General features: G+C 61.5%; 2 protein-coding genes across 5 annotated transcripts; both read right to left on the reverse strand.

Annotated features, from left to right (window-relative positions):
* Positions 1–51: 51 nt before the first annotated feature.
* SHMT2 (serine hydroxymethyltransferase 2) lies at positions 52–7,037 on the reverse strand. 4 transcript variants are annotated; one of them, XM_065934824.1, is made up of 12 exons: positions 7,019–7,037; positions 3,805–4,002; positions 3,091–3,170; positions 2,712–2,912; positions 2,341–2,422; positions 2,132–2,254; positions 1,869–2,008; positions 1,393–1,558; positions 1,098–1,197; positions 844–999; positions 655–762; positions 52–537 (listed from the first exon to the last, which is right to left on the reverse strand). In XM_065934824.1, the coding sequence occupies exons 2-12, from the start codon at positions 3,970–3,972 to the stop codon at positions 410–412; spliced, it is 1,452 nt and encodes a 483-aa protein (XP_065790896.1). In that variant the 5' UTR covers positions 3,973–4,002; positions 7,019–7,037; the 3' UTR covers positions 52–409. The 4 variants fall into 4 exon arrangements, with proteins under 4 accessions (XP_065790896.1, XP_065790895.1, XP_065790897.1 ...); XM_065934823.1 differs by lacking the exon at positions 7,019–7,037 and adding an exon at positions 4,980–5,117; XM_065934825.1 differs by lacking the exon at positions 7,019–7,037 and adding an exon at positions 4,471–4,586.
* An 877-nt stretch (positions 7,038–7,914) lies between these two features.
* NXPH4 (neurexophilin 4) lies at positions 7,915–17,208 on the reverse strand. The gene is made up of 2 exons (XM_065932199.1): positions 17,089–17,208; positions 7,915–9,412 (listed from the first exon to the last, which is right to left on the reverse strand). Exons 1-2 carry the CDS (start codon positions 17,143–17,145, stop codon positions 8,576–8,578), a joined length of 894 nt encoding a protein of 297 aa, XP_065788271.1. The 5' UTR covers positions 17,146–17,208; the 3' UTR covers positions 7,915–8,575.
* Positions 17,209–17,429: the final 221 nt, after the last annotated feature.

A 17,429-nucleotide genomic window follows, 5' to 3' on the forward strand; every position in this document is an offset into this window, starting at 1 on the left:
GAATCACCACCTGGCCCAGGGGACCCGTCCCCCAGTTATAGAAGCTCAGGGCAGGTTAGTATTTTATTAGACAAAAACAGAACGGAGGGTGCCTACCCACCCCTTCTTCTGGCTCAGGAGAGGAACTCCCCCCTCCCCAAGAAAGGGCAGAGGGTCTATAATACTGAGATAATGGGAGAGGTTAGGGCAGAAAGCTCCAAGCCTCCTCCTTCTAAGTGTTATTGCAAGAAGCCTTCTCAGCTCCACATTCTGAGAAGGGGAACTACACGTGGCTCTTGCCCTAAGTGGGCGGCCCTTCCCTCCTCTAGCAGAAAACTGGAAGAGGAGCAGTTACCACCCCCTCCCCAGCTTGTCCAGGAAGGGGAAGAGGGAGAAATGTCAGTCCGCGGGCTTCATTTCTTAGGCGCCTTCAGTGATCATCAAAGCCAGGCATGGGGAAGGCCCTGGCGAACTGCTCCACTCGTTGCCTAAGGTCGGCCAGCTGATGACTTGTCTCTGGGTCTTTGAGCAGGAAAGATTTGAAATCCTGGAGTTTGGCTAGACACGGGTGAGGAAAAAAAGTGGTCAGAGCTTAGAGGAAGGCAGTGAGATCAGCTGGAGGAGGGGGAGACAGTGTGAACTGGCTGGGGGGCAGGGGAGGTCTTGCCCACTCACTGGTCTTGCTCTTCACTTCCAAGCCAATGTTGACACCTTCATCTATAAAACCTACAACTTTCCGGAAGTCATCTTCACGGAACCCTCGAGAAGTCAGGGCTGGGGCCCCTGCGAGAGAGGCAGGAGAGGATTAGCACCGCCCCAGTCCACCTAGCAGTCACGCCCCGTGCCCCAGAACCCAGGTCTCACCCAGCCGCAGGCCCCCAGGGGTGATGGCACTTCGATCTCCAGGACAGGTGTTCTTGTTGGCCGTGATGGATACAAGTTCCAACACCCGTTCGGCTCGAGCTCCGTCCAGGCCCTTTGGCCGCAGGTCTACCAGCACTAGATGGTTGTCAGTGCCACCTGAGGTGGAGAGAGTGAGCAGTGAACCCTAGGTGAACCCTAGGCCTCTGTCTGGGGCTACAGGGGCTTGCACCTCCCCCTCCCCACCCCCGGCTCACCAGACACTAGGGAGTAGCCCCGCTCCATCAGGGCATCAGCCATGGCCCGAGCGTTCTTCAGAATCTGCAGGGAGTACTCCCGGAACATGGGGGTGCAGGCCTGGGGAAGAGGCAGCAGCAGAGTCGCCTTAAGCCCGGCCCCTCCTGCCCCAGCACCACCAGCATATCTGGGACCCCGTCCCCACGCCCTCCCAGCCTGACACTTCCCTGCCATCAGCTCCAATTTCAGCCAGCAAGGCGCAGGGTCTGAGCCTCCGGGCCCCGCCCCCACCACCCCACAAGCAGGCTCCCCAACCTGCTTTAGGGCCACCGCCACCGCAGCGATGGCGTGGTTGTGGGGGCCCCCCTGCAGGGATGGGAACACAGCAAAGTTGATCCGGTCCTCGAATGTGTAAGGGATCTCTCGGCCACTTTTGGGGTCCACAGCCCGCACCCCCTTCCGGTAGAAGATGAGTCCCGCCCTGTGTGGGAGGCAGGCGGTCAGAATCTAAGGTGACAAGAAGGAGCATGGGGGTGGGGGAGCAGAGGAGACCGGCTGGCCCGGCCCCCACTGGCTCTCAGCGTCCAGCCCGGCGGTGTTCAGTGCGCTGGACCCCAGGGCTTGAGGGGAGCAGACCTCACCTCCACCCCCAAACCCCCTGCCGGGGAACCTCCACCAGCGGCAAGAAAGGGCGATGGATCCTAGACAGGGCCTCTGGTGGGAACAAACTCATGTCCAACCGCAAACACGCCTCGGGGTGGGGCATGAAGTCAGGGAGAGGCAAGCCTGACCTGGCCCCTCGAAGGGTCTTGTGGGTGGTCGTGGTGACAATATCCGCGTGCTTGAAGGGTGAGGGGATCACCTTGGCAGCCACCAGGCCACTGATGTGGGCCATATCTGCCAAGAGGTGTGCCTTGACCTCATCACACACCTAGGCGAGTACAGAGGAGGACAGGATAGGCCTCAGCCTGGGAGCGCCAGACAGGCCTGCCCCTCCTCCCAAGGCCCCTCACCACCCCTTGGGGAGGGGCAGAGACTCCAGCCCACCACTAACTTCTCTCATGCGGGCGTAGTCAATGAGGCGCGCATAGGCACTGGTACCAGCTATGATGAGTCGTGGCCTAAAGAGCCGAGCAGTGAGGGCCAGCTGCTCATAGTCAATGAGGCCAGTCTGGGGCTAGACAGACAGACAAAAAGCTAAAGCTCCAAGAAGGAAGCGGAGCAGCTCCTCACAGCTCCCTCCTCACACCCCAGAGCACTCACGTTCAGCTTGTAAGGCATAGACTCGAAGAAGATGGATGTAGCCGAGACTCGCTTGACATCAGACATGTAGCCGTGGGTGAGACTGGGAGGAGAGGAGAGGGGAAGCAGGCAGGTTCAGAGTACGGGAACTGCCCAACTTAGCCGCTGGCTCCCTGCCCTGCTCCAAAGGCCGGGGTCTCTGGAACATTGCTCCTAGCAAGTACTAGCCCTGTGGCTCTGAGCAACACTTATGGGGTCTTATCTTCCTCAGCCACTCCTGGACTGGGAGAGCCCTGTTCCATTCGCGTGGAACATGTTAGGTGTTCAATAAATTACTCTTCTCCCATGCCCATCCTGCCCACAAGCCCACCTGCCACCCTGCCCACACTCACTGGCCCCCATCGGGCAAGTCCAGCCCCATGAGTCGGTCGTGAGGCTGCAGAAGGGCTGTGTAGGCAGCCAGGTTGGCTGGGGACCCGGAGTAGGGCTGGACATTGACTCCCCACTGAGCGGGATCCAGGTCAAAGGCCTCCAGGGCCCGGCGCTGACACAGCAGCTCGATCTCATCCACCACCTCGGCTCCTCCGTAGTACCTGCAGAGGGAGGGGAGCAGATCAGGGCACAGAGAGAGGGCTCCACCGTCCCCTGGCCCAGCAGCGAAGGACTGGGAAGACCATCCTCTAGACACACTGGCCGGGTACAGGCGGGCGTCCCCCACTGGGAGCACCATCCCTGAGGCTGTCCTGCAGCCTGGAGGCGCCTAGCCCTCACCTCTTGCCAGGATAACCCTCCGAGTACTTGTTGTTCAGACAGGACCCCAGGGCCTCCAGCGCAGCTCGGCTGCAGAAGTTCTGGGGTGGGGGAGGGGGCAGAGTCAGAAGGTACCGAGCCCCCTTCCCTGGACCCCACAGCCCCCTCCGGCCAGAGCCCCAGGCTGCAGGGAGGAGCCGGGTTCTATAGAAAGCTCAGTTCATTTAGGGTTCCTTGCCAGGTCAGGGAAAGGGCCAGAGCATCCTCCTCAGAAACCCAGCTGCTAGGACTTCCCTGGTGGTCCAGTGGCTGGGACTCTGGGCTCTCAATGCAGGGGCCAGTTCAATCCCTGGTTGGGGAACTGGATCCCACGTGCTGCAGGGATGATCCTGCATGCTGCAACTAAGACTCGGCGCAGCCAAATAAATAAATATTAAAAAAAAAAAAAAAAAGAAACCCAGGTGCTGTGATAGGCTGCCTGTCCACAAGAGCCTGTGCTTCTAGGCTTGTTTCCTCCTCGGATGGAAGAGGGACCAGACTAGACTACAGGAGCTCCAGGAGGCTCTGGCAGGCTTCCTAAAGCCCCTGCCCATAACCCAGACTGGCCCTGCCTTTGCTTCATGAGGCCCATCAGGAAGGCCCTGAGTTTGAAAGGGAGATCTGGAGAAACAGCAGGAAGATGATCTGTTACTTCCAGCTGTGGCCTACGCCCTGGCTCCTCTCCCCAGGTCCCACCTCTGAAGCAATCAGCTCCAGGCCGCGACACTGCCTGTCCTTCTCTCTCCGCAGCAGATCCCACATCTCAGGGTCACTGTCTGATAGACTCTCCTGGCCTGACCAGCCCTTGCTTGCTTCTCCAGTCTGAGTCTGGGCCGCCTCACTGTGTTGGCACCGTACGGCCATCCCAACCAGCTGACCACATCTCCGCAGAGGCTAGGGAAAGAAAAGCTCGGGTCAAAGAAAAAATGTCCAGATGAAACAGTCAACCGTCCTCAGTTATGCTTATCAGGTCCTCAGGCGCCACACTCAGCAGTCAGTTGTAAAGTCAGTCCGTTCAGTTCTCATTAACCCCACCTCCACCTTCAAAAACCAGGTCTAGAGCCAAGATTGAGATCAACATCCAGGGGGTGGTTCTGATTTGATCTATTCAGCTAACCTCAGAATCTCCCTCCACCTCTGCCCTTAAAACACTCTGCAAAGCCTCAGGGCAAAGTTTGTCCTCTAGAAGCCTGTGTCTCTGGAACTCCAGGCAGTCCTCACCCACAGAAACACATGGTTTTCCTGCAGAGCCTTCACAAAGTGATATGCTAGTCGGGGGGCGTGGTGGCAACCAAGCTGGCAAGGATTAGGGCAATAAGCAGTACAGGTGGTTTCCAGAGCGATGGAGGTGGGAACATAGACCTTTAGCAGCCTCTGGGGCAGAGGGCCAAAACCTGTATCTTGTCCTTTGTGCTCCCCACTCTTTCCACCTCCTTCCAGCCCAGAGCTGCTGGAACCCTGATGCAAGCCGCGGTGACCAGTTGCATCATTTGCATGGCTCAGATCTGGCAAGAAAGACTCAGCTCGCGGTCCAGGCCAAGAACCGTGCTGGCTGGCCAGCACAGGGTCCACGGGGCATTCAGTATGGTTCTCTTCCCTAACGCCACGTCAAACGGGCAGTCACAAGGCCCTGGGGCATCTGGTTCCCGGAATGAGAAGGGGCCCCGACCACCCTGCGTGCACCGGGGGTCTCAGGGATCCCCTAGTTGCACATCCCTACTCCCCTCCGTTCTCCCCTCCCCGAGGACCCTGACCACGTGCGTTTAAAGGCCCAGAGAAGCCCAAGTTTGTGAATCGTTCGAATCCCCTAACTGGGATAGGCTGGGAACTGACTTTCTACGGTGACCCACTCTCTGGAGCCCCATCCTTACCCGAGTCGCCCAAATAAAAGAGCAGGACAACATCGCAACAAGAGATTGAAAGTCGCGCGAGGTCCGGTACCAACTCCGGCGGGGGAAAACAAGGGGTCGCAAGGCGACTGATCGGAGGGCGCAGGCGCAGAAAGAGCTACCGGGAAGCCACGGCCTGAGGGCGGGATCTGCGCATGCGTAAAGTGGGTCCCTTGGGGTCTTTTGGGAATTGTAGTTTTTTCTCTCTTCACTTTCGTTTTCCAACCGGAGAAGCTCTTGCCTGAAAGATGGGAGATCCACTGCCGCCCTGTCACCTCGTTGTCCTGAGACTCTTCAGCGTTTGTTTTGTTTTGTTTTTCCGTCTGTTCACACAACAGCAACTTATCGGGTGTCCACCGAGTGAATGTGTTGCGCTCAGTCGCGTCCGTCTCTTTGCGACCCCGTGAACTGCAGCCCACCAGGCTCCTCTGTCCATGGGGGTTCTCCAGGCAAGAATGCTGGCGTGGGTTGCCAGGCCCTCCTCCAGGGGATCTTCCCAACCCAGGGATCGAAGCCAGGTCTCCCGCACTGCAGGTGGATTCTTTACCGTCTGAGCCACCAGGGAACCCCAAGAACAGGGTAGCCCATCCCTTCTCCAGGGGATCTTCCCGACCCAGGATTCGAACTGGGGTCTCCTTCATTGCTGGCAGATTCTTTACCAGCTGAGCTACCAGGGAAACCAGGCTCACCGGGAAATACAAAGACTCCTGTACAAGCGGGAAAGCCCCCTGGAAAGCACCCTGGATGGGAAGGGGGAGACCCGAGTTCAAGTTCCCACTCTGGGACTGAAACGAATGAGTGGATTTGAGCCTCAGTTTCCCCACTTGCAAATCAATAATAAAATAACATGTGGTGGGGATTTAATGAGACTGTATGTAAACATGCTCTTGGATGGATCACCCCCTCACCTCATCCTCACAAACCTGCCTCCTCGTGGCCATCTCCTCCTTCTCTGGGACGTGTGGAAGCTGGCTGAGGTGCCCCCTCCTCACTGCGCCTGTTGAATTGTTACCAATTCAGTCTGGATGCTCCAGCAATCAGTGAGCTCTCTTTGTACCCTGGGGCTGTAGATTCTTGGAGCTGGAAGGGATTTCCTTATAGCCTGACTTCATCTGGACTTGTCCTTTGGGCGAGGGACTCACTGATCCCTCCAGGAGTAGGTTCTCAAACCTGGGTATCAGAATTGGCTGTGTGATATAAATATATGAGTGTTGAGAGTTTCCTCAGAGGTTCTAAGTCTTAAAGAGTGGATCTTAAAGAGTGGGCATTTGCCCACTCACACTGACATGCAACAAAACTTCTCCTTAGTGATTCTATAAGCAGTGATTTTGAGAACCACTGCCTTGCATAGCAATATTACACATTCACTCAGTCATTCATTCATTCGGCAAACACATTGAACTCCTTCACCATGCTAGGCATGCCTTAGCCCTGGAGATATCAGAATAGATCACTGACTATCAGAACGTCAAGAGGTGAACAAGTGCAATTACGGGCAGGGGCATCACACTCTGCTCCCAGGTGTCCAGACATCCTAAGAACAAGGAAAGGAGGAGGAGAGGATGGTGGTGGAGGCAAGTTTGTGAGTCAGAGGGGGAGGACAATCCATCACAAAGCATGTTCACTTGCAAAGTCTCTTTTAGTGTCCAGAACTATTTTATTATTGCATCACAAGTGAGGAAACTGAGGCCTGGATGAGCCCACTTGCTAATTCCAGTTATTCCCATTGGTTCTCATTTTAGTCCTCAGAAGTCCCCCCTTACGTAGCTCTGATCTCCTTCCCTCCCACTGTAGCCGCAGGTGCTTTCAGCTTTTTCCAGTAATAGGCTTGGTGTCAGGAGTCTGCCCAGATCCTGTCCTTCTTACCATCTCCGACCCAGAACCACTTCCCACCTCCCTCTTCCTTTCAGTTCGTTCATCCGTCCACCCACCCACCCACCATCCATCCATCACGTATTTATTTTCCTCTTACTGACTTTCCACTCCTTGAGTGAGACTCAGGGTGCCTGGGTGAGACTCACCTCTGACTCAGTTTCCCGGTGCAGCCAGCGGGCAATCCTCCGGAGAACACGGCTGCCTCCGGGTTTACCTTGACCCAGGACTCCAAGCGAAGGAAGGCTACCGAGGAGGTGTCGTTCTGTGCCTCAGCTTGTCGGTACCTCCTCCCTAGCCTCGTCGTCAGGGGTCCCCCGAGGGGAGGGGGGCGGCTGAGCTTGAGAACTGCTAATGAAGCCGCAGCCAATTAACGCCCGGGCCAGGGTTGGGGGCGGATAAAATTAGCAGCTGCGTCTGCAGGGGCGGGAGGGTGGACAGCTGGCTGGAGGGGCCCTTGTTTGCGTTTGCAGACGGCAAGCGGGAGCGGCGTTGCCCAGTTCTCCAAACTCGCAGTCGTCCCTTCCCCCACCCCCTCGTCTCAGGCCTCCCTCCCTCCCTCCCCCAACCGCCTGCAAACTCAGCGCCCACGAAATTAGGAAGGAAAAGGAAGATCGATGACTCCAGATGCCGCAAACTCTGTTTCCCCTCCCCCCCCCACCTGCCGCCTCCCGCCAGCCCGCGGAGCTTAGCAGGTTGTCAGCGCTCCGCCTACGCGGTCCCTCCATCTCCACCCCATTCAGGGCCTTATACCTCCTCCCCCAGAGACCCGCTGGTGGTCCCCAGCGGGTCTAATCCCCGTCCTATTTTCGGCAGCTTCATCCCGCCCACCTCTGGGAGGAAAATTCCCACCTCCTGCTGGGCTCAACCTCAAGGGTCGTCCTCCTCGTCAGAATCTGACCTCGTCTTGGATGACCTCCAAGGGGCCAGCTCCGTCAATATGTGTCTCAGTTTCCCCATGAGCCGCGGAGGGAGGACGCCCTGTCCAGACAGAAACGCACGCCACCACCACCACCCCCTTGCCTAAAGGTCTCACACAGAGGCGTATTGGATTTCACTTTATTTTGTTCCCTTTCCCGCCTGTTTTGGCGTAGGAAAAAAGAAAAGAAAATCACCGAGAGGCAGCAGCCGGAAGATGGAGCAAGGCTGGCAGGGACTGGAGGGAGGCGGGCAGAGGGCAGGCGAGTGGGTCGCCTATGCACACGAGTTTTGCTTCCCCTACCCTAATTACTGGGGTTCGGGGGAAATGGGGACAGGCATACGACAGGCAGAGGGATGGGAATAGGCCGCGGTGTATAGGGCTGGGAGTAAGAAAGGGGTGGGGTGATGGTGCCAGGCAAGGCGTTACTAAAGCTGAGGGCAAAGGGCGTGTCCAGCCCAGCGCCAGGGGCAGGCGTGAAGAGGACTCAGTGGGGACGCAGGGGACGCGGGGACCGCCTCCAAGCCCCGCCGATTCTGGGGCGGCCTTCTGGGCCCTCCACTTGAGGCTGTAGCCAAGCGGGGGCTACCCCCAGCCTCGTGGGCACTCCCCGTAAGGAAAAGGGGATCCACACCGGCTGACAGTCTCGGAAGGGCTGCTCCTCTCCACCCCCAGAGTGGAAGGGGTGGACGCGGCCTCAGGAGCTGCGGGGTAGGGGCAGGGGTTCCGCCTAAGGGAGCCCGGGATTTCGCGGGAAGCTCAGGGCCCCGGGCGAGGGCGGGGCGGGCTATCCAAAGTAGGGGTGCTCGCTCTGGAAGTTATAGTCTGGGCACACCTTCTGCACCAGTTTGTAGTCAAAGCTGAGGAAGGAGACGAAGATGCAGATGACTTTGAAGGGCTTGGCGCACAGCCAGGCGGCCTGGCTCTGCGTGTGCTCGGTGAAGCACGCCTGCGACGGGTCGTACAGGCACGGGCGGTGCTTGCGCGCGCGGTCCGTCTTCTCGTACTCCACGTGGCAGTTGAAAGCGCGCGGCTCCTTGGGCCCAGGCACCCCCAGCGCGCCCGCCAGCGCTCCGCCGAGGGTGCCCCCGAGCCCTATCCCCAGCGGGGGCCCCAGCCCCGGGAGCACCCCCTCCAGGGCCAGCGTAGACTGCAGCGGGTGGGGGGCGGGCCCCGGCAGCCAGACGCCCCCGAACTCCACACGCTTGGAGGGCGGCACGATGCTGACGCTGAGGTTGCCCAGGCTGGACGAGTTGTGGCGGAAGTAGACGCTGAAGGTACCGTTCACATGGTCCACGATCTTCCCCGTCACCAGCAGCGAGAACTTGAGAGTGTGCACGCGGAAGTAGAAGTCCCCCCAGCCAAAGATCTTTTTGGCGCGGGCCGCTTTGACGGACGGCTTTCTCTTCGCGCGGTGCGCCGGCGCCCCCGCCGCCCCGGCCCGGGCCAGGGCCCCGGTGTGGTTAGCCGGCCAGGCCCAGCTCCAGGCCCGCGCGGTCCCCGGGCCGTCCGAGGCCTTCGGCGCTGCCGGGAGCTGACGGCCTGGCGCGCCACCTCCGGCCGTGGCGGGGCGCAGCTCCAGGTACTGCGGCCTCCTGGACTCCGGCATCTGGGCATGGACGGCCTGGGGACGAAGGAGGAGGGAAAGAGAGGCGCTGGGGCGGTCCGGGGCCACGCCGGCCCCGTCCCCCGCCGCTGGGAGGACACATGGGTGCGGGCTGCCACAGCAGTGGCTCGGGGGAGTGCCCGTGGAAATGGGCTGCGGCTCTTGCAAGCTGTGTGGTCTCGGCCTCAGTTTCTGCATCTGAGAAATGACACTAGAAGCCTAGTCTTCTCACAGCACTCTGACGAGGGCTGAGAAAACCAAAAGAGCCAAAGCAGTGTGGGTTTGAAAGGGCCTGGAGCTATGAACTGTGGCTTGATTGCGAGTAGTGGCCCATGGAGAAGCTGGATCAGGCAAGGGAGGCCACGACCACTGTCAGAGGCCGGCGTCAGGAAGGAGTGAGACCTCCCAGCACGCCTTTGCCAGGACTGGGGCCCCCAGCCTGGCCTCAGCCTCTCCTCCCTTGAGGGGTGGAGCGCGGGAGACCCACGGAGCTGAGGAGAACCTGCATGCTTGCTGTGGGCTGAGGCTTGGGGGCTCCCAGTGGGCACCCGCCTCCACCTCCAGCGCTCCTGCTGCTGGGGAGGCCTCCTGGTGGGCCTCCCCTGGGCTAAGAGGGGCACGGAGGAGCACTGCCCGGCTTGCCCCCCACCAGCTCGTGTCTCAGGTGGCAGCCGATCTGGGAGACAGCGCGGGGGGCGAGGACAAGATGGATCGAGAGGCGGGAGCGCCGGGCCAGGCCCGGGCCATCAATTATCCGGGGCGGGGTGGGGGGGTGGCCGCGAGTGAAGGAGAGGCGAGAGAGCACAGAGGAAGAAATATGGAGATGCTGCTCCAGCGAGGGGAGCGGAAAGGAGAGGGGCTGTGTGTGTCAGGGTGTGTCAGACCGTGCTAGCTGTGGCCGCTCAGTGTGGCCCTCACTGCGTGTGGGGTTGGATGTGGGGAGGGGGGAGTGCCGTGTGAGCCTGGGGTGATTGTATTTCTGTTATATTGTATGTATCTGTCTATCTGCCTGGAGTGATGACTGTGTGTGCGTGTGCGCGCGTGCATGCGCATGCTCAAGTCTCAGCCTCTGGTGATGATGGGTGTGCGTGTGTCTGCCTGGGTGGCTGCTCATGGTGACTGTGCGTGTGTGTCTGTGCGTGTCTGCGTGCCCTGCGTGCAGTCTGAAGAGGCTGCTCCTGGGGGCTGAGTTGTATCAGCCCACGGGGGCTCTGTCCAGGTGTCTGGGTTGTCTGTGGGTGTGGGTCTGAGTGAGGCTGTTTCGAGTGGTGGTAGTTGCCCCTCTGTGCCTGGGCTGGCTTCTATCTGAGGGTGGCTCTGTGTGATTCACTGAGGGTATCACTTTCCCTCTGATCTCCTCTCATCCTCTGTCCATGTGCCCATCTCTTTCTCAAGGCTCGGCCAGTGCATTCACGATGATATAACACGCGTGGTCTCATTGTGTTCCCCTGGGGGGTGGTGCGTACATGTCAGTGGTATATGAGTGTTCCTGGGGGGTGGGGGATCCCCACACTGGCCTCCAGGATGAGCTGTGAGTAGGGAAAGAGGCCGGGCAGCATGGGTGTCCCCCCCCCCGTTTGCATACACCATGTGTCCATTCCGTGTGTCCACAGGGGACAGGAAGAGCAGAGTCAAGCTGCTCGGGGACTCTCCACCGCCTGGCCCATCCCCGCAGCTCTGAGATCCTGGGTTATTAATGCCGCCGCCACCCGCTCGTCATACATATTTATTGCCCCCCTCATCCCTCCTCCCGTCCATCTCTCCTCCCAGCTCAGGTATGGGGGGCGGTGAGACTGACTCAGGCTGACAAGCTTGAGCTGGCAGCTAACACCCAGAGGGTGGGCCTGAGAGGGGATGGGGGGAAGGGGTCCTGGGCCGCAGAGGAGGGAACAAGGGCCTTCCAGCAGGAAGGACCAAGGCTCCAGGAGGTGGGCTTAGAGAGGGCAGGGCCTGAGCCCTGGAGAGGGCCTTGGAGGTGGGAGTGTATCGAAGCTTCCAGGGGAAGTCCAAGAATGGTTGGGAGGAGTCATTTGAACTCTGACACCTAAACTCCTCACCCCTCTGGGCCCACCCACCAGCTCTTTCCAGGGGCATCCTTGAGCCCCTACACCTGCTGGTGTGACCCCAAATCCCGCTGAGCCTGCCCCGCCCCCAGCACACCCCAACAGCCCTGGACATCCTGCACCCGGTCCGGACCTGTCCGCTGCTCCAGGGTGGCCGCTCTTCCCAGGCGGGGGCTGGGGAGGCAAGGAGGTTTGGCTGGGTGGTGAGGGGCGCCAGGTGTGCCCCCACCCTGATCCCAGACAAATTGCTGTCTACGCTTCTCTGATCCTGGCAAATCCCTGGGCTTTGGGTACCAGCACCCCCACCCGCCGCTGGAGACAGCCAAGATAAAAGAGAAGAGTCGGGGGGAGCGGCCGAAGCGACCTTGGGGGGAGAACTCAGTCAGGGCGGGGTGAGAGTCTGCGAGGAAACGAGCCGAGAAATGGGAACACGGAATAAAATCAGACCAAGCCCTCCCTTTGGCTCCCCAGCCCTCGCTCGAGCTCCCTCGCTCGCTCTCCTGTTCTTCCCTCTCCCTCGCTCTCTCTGTCTCTTTTTGTCTCTGTCTGTAATTTTCTGTGATTCTGCTTTTCTGTTTGTCTGTCTGTCTCACTGTGGCTCTCTCCCTCTACCCTCCCGGTGGCCTGTCTCCAGCTGTGGGTGGGGGTGGGGGGGAGGGGAAGGCAAGGTGATGGGGAGCCCCTGTCTGCCTGGGATCCGCGGGGCTGGCCCTCCCCTCTCCGACAGAGTGGGAGCAGGGTGTTGTCCGAGGAGGGGTCCCAGTCGCTCCGGAGCTGGTTTAATTAAGCTAATTGGGCGCAGTGACATTTGCGAAGGGGAGAGGCTGGCCTGGCTGTCGGCCTGGGGGGCGGAGGTGTGGTGGCAGGAGGGACTGGGGGGGACGGTGGGGGTGCGCTTCACCAGGCGCCTCTGGGCCCTAGCCGGGTGGGAGCCGGGCCAGAAGCGCTTTGCCCCCCAGGCAGCGAGCCCACGCATTGGAGGGGAGTTGAGGATGCCTTTTTCTTCTGGACAAACTCCACTTGGTTGGGGGGTGCTCTTTGGGGAGGGACTGCTGGGAGTGGGGGGAGGATCAGGCTGTCGGCCCCCCATCCGCATTGCAGGGTGCACCTCCCCCAGGCCGGTCGGTGGCTTTTCTCCCGCTGTGTGGGTCAGGCGGGGCCGCTCAGGACTCTGACTGGGGGAGGGGACAGCACCCAGGAGCTGGGGCAGGAAGATGCTCCAGGCCTGGGTCGGGGAAGGAGAGGGAAGTGCGTACGAAGGCCCTGCACCTGGAAAGAGGTGGGGGCAGCCCGCAGCCAGGGTGGGTGAAATAGGCAGGGTCTGGCTGGGAGCCAGAGACGGAGATGGGGGTGAGGGCAGAGGTGGGGTGGACAGGACAGGCTGCGATGGGGCCTGGGCCAGAGACGGAGGGCAACTGGGACGGGGCCTGGGCAGGCACAGGTGCCTGGTGCAGAGACAGGGATGGAACACGGGCAGGCACGGGAACAGCAATGAAGAGGAGGTCAGCAATGGTGGGCAGGCACTGGGCAGAGCCTGGGATGCAGATGGGATGGGGCCAAGACAGTGAAGACGGGGGACAGAACAAGGTGGGAACTAAAGCGGGAATGGGGGAGACAGGGCCGGTGGATGAGGGATGGGCGCTGGGAGGAATGCGAGTGGGACAGGGATTGGGAGATGGGGATGGGACCAGAGAGGGTGGGAGTAGCACCGTGGGGTGGGCAATGGTTACTGGGCAGAAACGGGGATGCTGAAGGAGGCAGAGACCCAGGAGGTGGGGATGGGGGCTGGAACGGGAAATGGGAGACGAGGGAGGCGATGAGACAGGGATGGGGAGACGGGCTGAGGACAGGTATGGGAGTCAAGCCAGAGAGAAAGGCAGACGACTGGCAGGGTCAGGCCACAGAAGGGCCTCGGGCAGGTGGAGATGCCTTCTTCCAGACCCCACTGTAGCTACAGCGTGAGGGGGCGGGGATGGCTGCCGGGGCGGGTTCTGCCCTTGGGCCGGGCGCCCCCTCCCCCTCAGCCCCGCCTGCCCGCCTGCTCCTGGCCTGCAGCGCAAGGCTCACCGTTATCTGAATTTTGATTTTATTTTATTTTATTTTATTTCCCTGCTTCCTAGAGCCGGCGCAGTCCCCCCGGGAACTACCGCCCCCCGCCCCCGCCCCGCGCCTCACTTTATTATTGCAATAAATGTGCCCATAAATGCGCGGGCTCCGGGGCGCGGTGGGGGTGGGGGGGAGCCGCGGAGCTGGGATGTAATTTCCCGAAGCCGGAGCCGGAGGGGAGTGGGCGGGGTGGAGGTGGAGGAGGGGTAGGCTAGGGAGAGGGGGAGACGCGCCCATTTCTAGCGCTCAAGGCAAGCGCTCCCCGCTCCCCATCCCTGGCCCGCAGCTCGTTCCCACCCCGAGCCCTGGGACTCGCCACGGCGCCCAGCCAGCCGGGAGCCCTGGGACCCTTCCCCCACGACAGACCCTGCCCTTTCTCCGTGACCCTGTCCCCTTCCCCGCCCACGTGGAGTTCCAGGGCTCGGTCCAAAGTTCCGCACCTCCTCCACAATGACTTCATCTCTGACCCCGGTGATGCCCCCTCCGCTCACCGGGTCTCTCTCAACCTTCGCCCGCCCCCCCAAGGACGCTGTCCCTGAACCCAGTGACCCTTGGCCTGTTTCTGTCCCCAGATTACCTCCCCTCTTCCCCAGCCACCCAGTCCTGGACCCCAGCTCCTCCCGCACCCCAAACCTAAGGCAGTCTACCTTCTTGTTTCTGCTGGGTGCCCCTCCCACTCTCGGGGGCTCTGACCCAAGGGAGCTATCAACACCCGCCCTGGCCTGTGCTTCTGGCTCAGCTGCGGCCCCTGACTGCCCCCAAATCCCGGACAGCTCTGGGCCCTGGCCCAGGCCGCACGTGCCTAAGTGGCCCAGCCAGAGATTAGTGGGGGGTTGGAGGAGGATATGGAGTCAGGAGGGGGCGGCTAGATGCGGGGCTGGGCCAGCCAGTGCAGAGACTCCATTCAGCCTAATCCTTTCCTGAGGCAGGCTGGAGCTGGAAGGTCCCACAGGGCCCCGCCCCTGCCCTCCCCCAGCTAATTAGTAATTAGTAATTAGTGATTAGTGACTATTGATCGCCTGCTGCTTCTCCCAGTAGGCAGCTGCTTTGGCACCGGGCTGGGGAAGACAAGACAGAGAGGGCGAGAAGTCAGAGGCCGTGCGGGAAAGATCCTGTAGGAGGCCTGGGCCAGAGCCCCGGGGTGGTGGAAGCCAGGAGTCGCAGGCCCCACAGGAGACCAGGAGCCTGAAGCAAGGAGGGAGGAGGCAGAGGGCGCCTGCAGGCGGGGCGGGTGAGCAGGGTGGGAGACGGCAGGGCGCTTAACTTGGGACAATTAGGGTTTCCCTGCAAACTGCCCCCCACCAGCCTCTTACTCAGTGTCAGCCCAGCGCCAGCTCTGGCACCAAGACAGCCCTGAGCACACGCACACACACACATGAGCCACATTCGGATACATGAACACATCTTGCGGCTCACAATCCCATTATTGTTGTTTTTGAACCTAAGTCGAGTCAGACTCTTTGTGACCCCAAGGACTGTAGCCTGCCAGGCTCCTCTGTCCATGCGATTTCCCAGGCAAGAGTACTGGAGTGGGTTGCCATTTCCTTCTCATCCCCACACTCAAATGCACTCAAGATGACAAGAACGCAGACACACACAAGCCTCGGAGACTCACATCCAGACAACACAGGCGCCCCAACACACAGAGATGCACCAGAGACACACCCCGCTACCCCGGGGTGTGCAAACACATGTGCACACACGGAGAGGGAGTCGGACACACTGTCCCACACACAGCCCCCCGCACAGTTACACACGTGCACACACAGTCTGTATGTACACGCAGACACAGATTCTCACATGCATACAAGCCGCGCTAAATGGCAGACACCCTGTCCTCCGTGGACTCCAACACGCAGGCCCAGAGCAGCAGCTCTCACACACTCAGACCCCCCTGCTCACGGCCTCACGCTCACTCTCCCTCAAGTCTTCACCAGATGTTTCATTCCCCTTCAGGGGGCAAAGGAAATTAAACCAGATCTGTCCACAGGGGCGTTTATTTGATGGGGAGATTGGAGAGGAGAGTGGGGTGGAACCAGGAAGGAGGGGCCGGGGAGGACCACCCAGCCCCACTGCCTCTCCCCCGGGCCTTCACACCCCAGTGGGTTGTGGGGCAGAGACCCCCTCCCAGAGTTCTCAACAAGGGCAGAGCTAGGCGGCAGGCCCCCAAGAAGCTCCTACCGGTGGAAGCAGCATTTGTGGAGGGGGCTCCTCCACCCACCTCCCAGCCCCTCAAGGTCACCAGGCTGGTTTGAGAGAATCGGGGAGCTCCGTCACCAGCTTCACTAAGGGTCCCCGCCCTGCTGGAGCTGCTGAAGGCATCTGAATGGGCAGGTGGGAGGCTAAGTGTGTGGGGGGGGTCTACACCCCTTCCGGACTCTGTAGGGCCTGGGGGCTGGGACGCAGGGAGTCGGGCTTTGGGAAGCTACCTGTCTGCCCCCAGACTAGGTAGGTGACACTTAGGGTAGGAAACGGGAAAGTCAGGGGCAGGGGGCTGGTGTCAGAAGATAGGGGTCCAGGGCCTAGGCCCCCGTTGTGGGATGCACAGCGGGCCACAGATGGCTGCCGTGTGAAGCAGGGACTCACGCTCGCCCCTTCTGAGCCAACACCACACTCCACACCAGCACACACGCGCCCTGGACGCCAGCACTAGACACGCCAGCCTGGCTGCCACGCAAGGCAGGCACACACGCAGGTGCACACGCTGACCCGCACACTCCACACCAGCACACACGAACACCCGGCGGATACGAATTGAAGCCGCCAAGTCTGGAGGGGCGCAGATGAAGTCTGGGCCCCTTGAGCCTGTCTTAGCCCTGGAGCTTCAGGGAAACAGGCCAGCCTCGGGGAGATGGAGCGAGGAGAGGACGGGAGGAGCGGCTCTGTCCAGACAGCCCACACCCCCTACCCGCCGGGCGCGCGAGAGGGGTGTGTCTGTGAGGTTGTGCAGGGGAGACGGTGTCTCCGCGGGAAAGGCGATGGGAGATGGCAGCCAAGTTCGGCGGTATCTGTGGGTCCGTGTGCGCGCGCGTGTTCGGGGAGTCTGCTCGGAGCACAGTGCCCGCCTGGGTTGTGACGAGCGCAGGGGAGAGACACGAGCAGGCGGGGGTGGAGGGTGGAAGGACAGACAGCGAGGAAGGCGAGTGAGGCTGGCGCGGAGACGGCGAGGCTGGCACCCCGCTGGCTCGTCTGTCTGTCTCGCACTCGCGCTCCGTCTGGCACACTCGTGGGTCGGGCTTCGTCCCCTCCCCCGCCTCGCCTGGAGCGGGATCCGAGTCGGGCCTCCACCCCGGCACCCCCCCAGCCCAGCCCACCCCACCCGGGACCCTCAGCCAACTTGCGCTGGGAGAGCGCCTATCCTGCCCCGGGAGTCTGTCTGTCCGCGTCCCCCCCCGCTCCCACCCCGAGCCGGGCAAAGTTGGGACGCTCTGCGCTGCAGCCGAGGCGGGCGCACGGAGCCCCTGGCGCTCCGGGCCCTTGGCGTCCGGGACCCCCGCGCTCGCGCCACCTCCCGGCTCCCCTTACCTTCCTCAGGAGCCACGGGCCAAAGAGCAAGAGAAGCCATTCCGGGAGCAGCCGCATCTTCCCGGGCGGCCGGGCGGGGCGGGCGCCGGGCCTGGGGACTGGGGCCCCGGCGGGCGTGCCGCGGGGAGGCTGCCGGAGCGGCGGGAGCGGGCGGCGCGGCCCGCGGACTGAGCGGCGAGAGGCGCGGAGCGCGGCGCGGGGGCGGGGCGCGGGCGGGGGAGAAAGTTGGGTCGGACCCGGGCGGCGGGCGGGGGCGGGGCTCCGCGCGCGCCAATCCCGGCCGCGCCCCGCGCGCCCCTCCCGCCCGGCCGGGGGCGCCGAAGGTGACTTTCACCCCGACA

This window comes from Muntiacus reevesi, chromosome 4, assembly GCF_963930625.1.
Source record: "Muntiacus reevesi chromosome 4, mMunRee1.1, whole genome shotgun sequence".
NCBI lineage: Eukaryota > Metazoa > Chordata > Mammalia > Artiodactyla > Cervidae > Muntiacus > Muntiacus reevesi.